The sequence below is a fragment of the Bubalus bubalis genome, chromosome 6 (genome assembly GCF_019923935.1).
Source record: "Bubalus bubalis isolate 160015118507 breed Murrah chromosome 6, NDDB_SH_1, whole genome shotgun sequence".
Lineage (NCBI taxonomy): Eukaryota > Metazoa > Chordata > Mammalia > Artiodactyla > Bovidae > Bubalus > Bubalus bubalis.
In genome coordinates this window covers 92,472,371-92,480,566 of record NC_059162.1, presented here as the reverse complement: position 1 = coordinate 92,480,566, position 8,196 = coordinate 92,472,371, and the positions used below count along the sequence as shown (strand labels likewise).

The window sequence follows — 8,196 nt, the reverse complement described above, 5'->3', positions numbered from 1 at the left end:
TTACATATTTATTCCCAGAGCCTGCCCTTCATCTCATCTTGGTTTTCCACATTGATCCAATTGTAGCACTTCCTGGAGCGAGCTATGTTCTAATCAGCAACATCAGGAAGAGAATAGGACAAAGCCAAATGAGAAAATGCAGATCTCATGTCATGCTCTTTGAAAAGAGTGAATGCATTCTAAGCTATCAGGAAATGTAAGTCACAATTTAACTTTTAATAATTTTTATCTGCAATGGACATGAACAAGAAATATGGAACGAATCCTTCATCTATTCAATAGGTGCACGATTTCTATTGAGATGAGCACCATGTAGCAGAATTTTACTTTGTTCTCTGTCCCATATAGTTGGGCTGACCTTGAAACCTCATCAGTAGGCTCTTTTGTAGTGATGCCTGGATAATCTCCACTGAATGGTGAATCAAAGGAGATACAACCTAGAGGCACTAAATCACCTAACATTACTTCCTGTTAAGAATTTTTTCCCCTTATAATTGCTGAAAAGCTACTGAGTTAAAGCAACCATGCCGACTCCCCAAACACAATGGTCCAAAACCCCAAATGAAACGGTTGCAATTCTCTTGGATTGCCAAAAAGCAGGAATGGATCACTTAAAGAAAACTAGGTCTGCACGTTGTCACCTCTCCACAAACGTTAACATCCTAGCACTAGTATTATTTGAACATAATCCCCCACGGAATCGAAATACTGGCCAATGATGGCCACAGGAGTCTTGCAATCCATGCCTACTTTCGGGATTTGGGCGCTTGAGGGACTGGAGGGCGAGGCAATTTGAAATAGACCTTGACCGAGTCGTAGATGAACCACTGCAGGGCAGTCAGGGTGCCAATCATGATGATCCGGGCGAACAGGCCTTTCCACACGCCCTTGAACCCCAGTCTGCGGAGAACGTCAAAGGCCGTGCTGCCTTTCTCCTTGTTCAAAACAGACACGACGGAATCCGCAGGGTGGGATACCACGGCACAGAAGACGCCAGCGATGTAGCCAGCCACAAAGGTCACGGCCAGCTGCTCACTTTTGGTGCAATGGCTCTGCGGCTTGGGCACCACGTACTTGTAAAGCGCCTCAACCGTGCGCTCGAAGCAGGCGAACTTCATCATGGTATAGGGGATCTGGCGCATCCAGAGCGGCGCCACGCCTTTGTAGAAGGCCCACATGCCCTCCTCGCCGTACATCTTGGGGGCCGCGGCCCGGAGCGTGCGGGCATAGCCCTGCTGCGTCTGCATGCGAACCTTCACCGCTTCCATAGGGGCCAGGGCCACGTCGGCGAAGAACTCGGCGCTGGCTGAAGCGGCCAGGTACAGCCCGGTTCTCCATTCGTAGGCCTTCTCCTGGCCCAGGAGCTCCGCGTAGCGGATTTTGAAGACCTCGTAGAGGCCAAACTTGAAGAGGCCCTGCATGGAGTAGCCTAGAAAGGTCGGGGCCCAGCCTCGGGCCAGGCCGCGCAGCCCGTCGTCCCGCAGTGTCACGCCAAAGCCGCTCAGGATGCCCTTGTACTTGCTGGGGTCCACCTGCATGCGACACTTGACCAGGTCTAGAGGCACGATGGCCGTGTGCGTCAGTCCGCAGCTCAGCATCCCGCCCAGGCCGCATAGCAGTAGGTACTTCGTGGAGCCGTACTCATAGCTGGACTCCTCCAAGGCTGCTGCCCAGGGCCTGCCCTTGAGTTGGCCCGCGCTTCTCCCCCGCAGGGCTCGGTAACCGCCAGCATCACACATGGCCGCGCTGGGTCTAGGCACACGCTTTCCTCAGCCTGAGCTCTTTCCTCCCTCAGGGGCCCCAGAGCACTGCGCATGCGTCTGAACACCCCCTCCCCCACCCACCAACGTGAGCTTGCTAACCCAACGGTCTGGTCTGAGCGAGGGACAGGTCGCGCCAGAGCCCAAAGGACTTCGACCACTCTCTACCAATGCCTGCACACCCCCTACCGGCTTGGCTGCCTTTGGATCTTAACTGGCTCCTCAAATTTTAAGTAGGGGGCATCGCCCCGCCCCTCACCTCCAGGACGGCCCTTCGCCCCGCCCTCAAGCTTTTGGGCGAATAGGCTTCTGGTAACGCTAGGAACCCCGCCCCTCAACCCTCCTCAGCTTCCTCCTCAGTGGTTCCTAGGTCTCACCTTCCGTGGTAAGGTTTTCCATGCCTAGTGCGTCAAGTGGCTTCTGTCCAGCTCAGCAGCTTAGTCTTCCACAAAGATGCTAAAAAAATAAATCAACAAGTACAAGCATGAGTAAACACATGAATAGGCAAGTAAGTAGATGAGGAGATGTGTGACAGGGTGAAGAGTCGCCATGCACTCTTTCAGGAAGAGTTGCCTTCCTGAAAGGCCTTTCTGGAGTCTTCATTCAAACAACCCGCTTATGGTAATGGTCATCTCCATGGCCACAGAATGTTCTATGGAGGGAATGCACAGAGAGAACCAGGAACCTGGCATTAGAGGACCAGTCCCTGAGCTTCCAGCCTTACCTAACATTCTTACAGTGCAGACAAGGGAGGATACCTCTCCCCCAAACCCACACTCCACTGATTTCCCTCCAAGAGTTATTGTGGGGTCTTAGGAAGGATGGAGAAGGCAATGGCACCCCACTCCAGTACTCTTGCCTGGAAAATCCCATGGACGGAGGAGCCTGGTAGGCTGCAGTCCATGGGGTCGCTAAGAGTTGGACACGACTGAGCGACTTCACTTTCACTTTTCACTTTCATGCATTGGAGAAGGAAATGGCAGCCCACTCCAGTGTTCTTGCCTGGAGAATCCCAGGGACGGGGAGCCTGGTGGGCTGCCTCTATGGGGTCGCACAGAGTCGGACACGACTGAAGTGACTTAGCAGCAGCAGCAGCAGGAAGGATGGAGGTTCTCCCTAGATTGAGAGAGGGATGCTGATTATTTTCATTCATTCTATGTTGTTCTGTTGACTACTGAATCCCTGCCATGATTTTGGAGATTAGGAAATCCTAGTCAAAAATCCTCTTTCCTTTTAAGGGAGCTTGTAGTCTAATTGGCTTGGAAAATGAGAACTAAATGATCCTACTAGTAAATCAGTAGCATATATTCATACATTCACTCACTGTGTGCTGGGCCCTATGCAGAGTTAGGGGTTTAGCAAAGAGTCAGGCATATTCTTTAAGTGTGAAGTATTAGTCACACAGTCGTGTCTGACTGTTTATGACCCCCATGGATTGTAGCCTGCCAGGCTCCTCTGTCCATTCAATTCTCCAGGCAAGAATACTGGAGTGGGTAGCCATTCCCTTCTCCAGGGAATATTTCCCACCCAGGGATCAAACTAGGCCTCTTGCATTGCAGACAGATTCTTTGCCATCTGAGCCACCAGGGAAGAAATATTCTCGCTGACATCTAAATGAGGAGATTAAAAAATCAGTATTGTGTGATAAGTATTATAACAGGAGTTTGAATAAAGTTCTGGATGAACAGTGAGGGGCAACTAATTATGCCTGATGAATTTAAGAAGACTTCTCAGAGGTCTTGAAGGATGAGTAGGAGTCAGTTATGTAAAGAATGAAAGGTAATTCCAGGTTAGGGGAAACAGGAATGCATGATCTATTGAGGAGAGGTGAGTAATTTGGCATGGTAGAAACCAGCAAGGGTTCAGTCTGAAAAATAGAATTGGGTCAAATTAAGGAAAGCCTAAATACCTGTTCAGGACTTTGACTTTTATTCTCCAAGGAGGCCAGTGTTTCTCAGAGGTGTGATCCATAGACCACCTGCATCAGAATCACCTGGAGAGCTGTATTTAAAATCCCTGATCACACCCCAGAGCCTCTGAATGAGAATCTGAGGGAAGGACTATGCAGTTTTAATAAGCTCCCTTGGGTGAATTCTTCATTAAACTTTACTAAAGTTTGAAAAACACAAAATGCAGATGATGGAAGGTCAAGATTTTTTTAAGGATCTTTGATTAGAATTCAATACTTATATCCTAAACTGAATGAATGTGTATAGAACTCTGGAAATTCATCAAGTTGCATACTGGTAATTAATGTTCATTATATACTTTACATGTTATGTGCTCAGTTGCTAAGTCGTGTCTGACTCTTTACAACCCCATGGACTGTCGCAGACCAGGCTCAGACTTTGTTACATGTTATATACCATAATTTAAAAAAATTGGCTGGTATAAAATTCTAACCACAAACTAGGGAAAGCAAAGACAAATACAAGACTTCTCAATCAAGAAGTCTTATTGAACTCTGTTCCTTATTGTAGTCTTATACCAGTGTTAATTAAACAAGACTATTAGACTGAAGGGCTTCCCAGGTGGCGCTAGTGGTAAAGAACCCGCCTGCCAATGCAGGAGACAGACATAAGAGATGTGGGTTCTATCCCTGGGTCAGGAAGATGCCCTGGAGAAGGGAATGGCAACCCACTCCAGATTACTTGCCTGGAGAATCCCATGGACAGAGGAGCCTGGGGCTACAGTCCATAGGATCTCAAAGAGTCGAACGCGACTGAAGCAACTTAGCACGCACGCACACATTATACTGAGAGGACTTTAATGCCTTGGCAACTTATATAATGAAACCAACCAACTAGGCTATTTGTGATTGGTTTTGACTTTTCAAATAAAGCAAATGCTTAAGTTATAACCAATCAAATAATTTTCTTGCTTTGCTTCAGAATCTCTATAAAATTCTTTCCCCTAGCTACTGTCATTGGAACGCTTCTAACTACTTCCTGTTTGGTGTTGCCAAATGATGCTGATTAGAATCCACTTTTGCTCAAATAAACTCTTAAAATATTTAACATGCCTCAATGTATCTTTTAACACCAGGAATTTCAGTATTAAAGAGAGGACTCTCTCCTCAAATCATAGAGAACAATGAAGTATTAAAATATCCCATGAGGATGAAATCAGGGCTTCTCAAATTTGTTCCTGGGAATACTGGTCCACTTGAAAAAGGTCAGTGGTCCAACAAGCTTGAGGGACATTTCATACTAGAGTATTCATTCTCAATTGAGGTAATATCATCCCCCAGGAGGTGAAAATTGGATCTTAGATGCCAAAAAATCTTAGTACAGTGGTTTGTGACCTTCCAAAACTCAACTCTACCCAACAAAATTATATTCCTTGTTATTTAATTTCCAGGTTAGGAGAGGAGCTCAGGGAAGGTCAGGGAGATAGAAAAAGGCCATTAGAGGAAAACAGTCTAAAAAGGATCATGGGGAAGAAAGGCCAGTAATGAATAAAAGGTTAAGGAACACTAGCGCTTCTTCCTGGAGATTTCCTTATTAAAGAGAAGTTCCATAGTAAGAATTTTGCTTCGTTAACTTAGTGTTCTCTAATCTGGATCTTAGAACACCTTTTTTATATTACTCCTATTCACATTGCACAGATGTAGTCTACCATGGAGCCAATTTTGGGAAATGCTGGATTCTATAAAAAAAAATGAAGTTTAGAGAAAATAAGGGGTAAAGAGGACCAGAGTAATAATAGCAGCTACCATTTACTTAGGCCTCCATTTCCTAAAGGTACAACATGTATGTTTTGCTAACATGTAACACAGGTCACCCAGAGAAGGCAATGGCACCCCACTCCAGTACTCATGCCTGGAAAATCCCATGGACAGAGGAGCCTGGTGAGGGGCAGTCCATGGGGTCAATAAGAGTTGGACACAACTGAGCGACTTCACTTTCACTTTTCACTTTCATGCATTGGAGAAGGAAATGGCAACCCACTCCAGTGTTCTTGCCTAGAAAATCCCAGGGACGGGGGAGCCTGGTGGGCTGCCATCTATGGGGTCGCACAGAGTCGGACACGACTGAAGCGACGCAGCAGCAGCAGCAACACAGGTCACCAGTTACTTTATGAAACCTGAGGTTAAATCAATTTATCTCATTTGTATGAGATACTTTTTCTTTACCATTAAAATACTGTGAAAGAAAATGTATGAGTTAAAGAAACCAATCTAGAAATCCTCAGGGCCAGAATTTTCTTAGACAATTCTCAGTTCAATATCTAAGCCATAAAGTCAGAAACAACTGGAAGTAGACTGTAAAACTATTTTGACATTATAGAGCATACAACCACTATGAAGTTGATCTCCTTGGTACTTTTGTAATCCAGGCCAACATTTCTGTCTTGAAATCATTATTACACTTTTGCTGTGTTCTCCCTGCTAACTTGAGTTGAACAGTAGGTCTTTCCACAGGGCCAGATTTAGACTTTTATGTTCTCTTATTTGTTATACTTTTAAAAAGTTAAAATGTATTCATTCATCCAACAGATTTTTACATAGGTTCTATTATGTGTCAGGGCACATTCTGAATTAACATATCAAAGCAGAGCTAATGACCCACATTGTCCCCAAACAGAATTTTCATAAGCTCTAAAACAGAATCACAAAGTGCCCATATAAAATAGGAAACACTTCTTGAATACCTGCTCTTTGCCAAGTGATTTAAATATCTCTAATCCTTACAAGATATTCTTCCCATTTTACAGATGTAAGTGACAGACAGTGTAAAGAAAGTGAAAGTGAAAGTTGCTCAGTCATTTACAACTCTTTGTGACCCTATGGACTGTAGCATGCCAGGCTCCTCTGTCTATGGAATTCTCCAGGCAAGAATATTGGAGTGGAGCTGTTCCCTTCTCCAGGGGATCTTCCCAACCCAGGGATTGAACCCAGGTTTCCTGCATTGCAGGCAGATTCTTTACCACCTGAGCCACCAGGGCAGATACTATAGTCTACTCAAAAGTCGATAGCCTATTTCTCTTTGCTACAGAACTCTGTTCAGGTATGTGGCAAACATCCTTTGAATTCTACATCATATTTGTTCACTCATGACATTTCTCATGATATTTTAACTTGCATATAGGGTATTTTATTTTTGGCCATAAATACTTAGGTCCATTGATGGTTTCTCTACTCCAATCACACAAATATATATCTTAGCATGATGTCCTTACCCCTGTGTCCATGTCTTTATGTATGTCTTTCCACTTTCCTCTTTTACTTCATGTCATTTTTCAGACTCAGGGGCAAAGAATGTATGCCAGAAAACTCTCCTTTATTAACCCACCTTCTTTGTGTTTTTCTAGTAATTACTGTTTTAAGTAGTTTGCCAGATACTCAGTTGTATTTAATCTGGACTGATGAATTGCCATTTTTAAAAACTATAGGAAATACTTCAGACAAGACTGTAAGAACACTGCTTCCTTTGTTTATGTATCAGGTCATGGTTCACTGTCATACCCAGTCTCTGTGGGTGTTGGCCAACTCAATTATCAGTGAGAGTGAACCGGAGTAGCTGCTTGAATCATTTTCTTAGCTTTAACACATATGGTGAACTTAAGCAGGTAACTTCATCCCCCATCATGAATCTCTATATCCATCTTAAACATTTAGAGAATATAGTTTGGGTATGTCATTTTTTAAAAAAAGCACATGAAGGACACTGAAATTAACACATTTAAGTTCTTAGGAACTGAATGGGAAGGGCAATTGAATGTTTATTAAGCACTAAGTAAGTGAAGTCGCTCAGTTGTGTCCGACTCTTTGTGACCCTATGGACATGGGGGGACTCTTTGCGACCCTTACCAGGCTCCTCTGTCCATGGGATTTTCCAGGCAATAGTGCTGGAGTGGATTGCCATTTCCTTCTCCAGCAGATCTTCCCAACCCAGGGATCGAACCCGGGTCTCCCGCATTGTAGACAGATGCTTTACTGTCTGAACCACCAGGGAAGTCCTTTATTAAGCACTACTATGTGTAAGACATGTATAAGGGGAAAAGTCACATGCTTTGGGCAGAAATAAATTCTGAGTTAACCTTTTTTTCTAGCTATGTGAACTTAAACAATTTATTTAGCCCTTTTCTGAGCTCCACTTCTTTATTTATTTTAAACATCTATAATTAGGACTAATTATAACCTTTTAGAGTTGTTATAAGAGATAATACACACAAAACAAGTAGTCCAGCACCCTGTGAATTAATGAGCACCCCATGAATGTCAATTCTGTTACTCCCCCTGCTTTTCTGGTTCTTCTTGATCCTCTCAGAATCCATGTTTCTGTGAGGTCACAGACTCTGCTTTTTCCCCTCCACTTGAGTGGATGATTTATTCATTTAACTATAATGAATTCCAACTGATTTAGATGGTTTAGGACCGGAACTGAAGAAATCCTAAGTGGCAGAAATGTGAACTCCTTTGACAATGCCCCAG

At 44.3% G+C, this 8,196-nt stretch overlaps 1 protein-coding gene across 1 annotated transcript; it reads right to left on the bottom strand.

Moving 5' to 3' along the window:
• Positions 1-493: 493 nt before the first annotated feature.
• On the bottom strand, positions 494-2,104 carry LOC102394572 (phosphate carrier protein, mitochondrial). The gene has a single exon (XM_044944998.1). The coding sequence runs from the start codon at positions 1,737-1,739 to the stop codon at positions 747-749; it is 993 nt and encodes a 330-aa protein (XP_044800933.1). The 5' UTR covers positions 1,740-2,104; the 3' UTR covers positions 494-746.
• Between the last annotated feature and the right edge of the window lie 6,092 nt (positions 2,105-8,196).

Bases quoted from the DNA above. Each gene is read 5' to 3' on its own strand.
- LOC102394572 (XM_044944998.1), bottom strand. From the start codon at position 1,739: ATGTGTGATGCTGGCGGTTACCGAGCCCTGCGGGGGAGAAGCGCGGGC.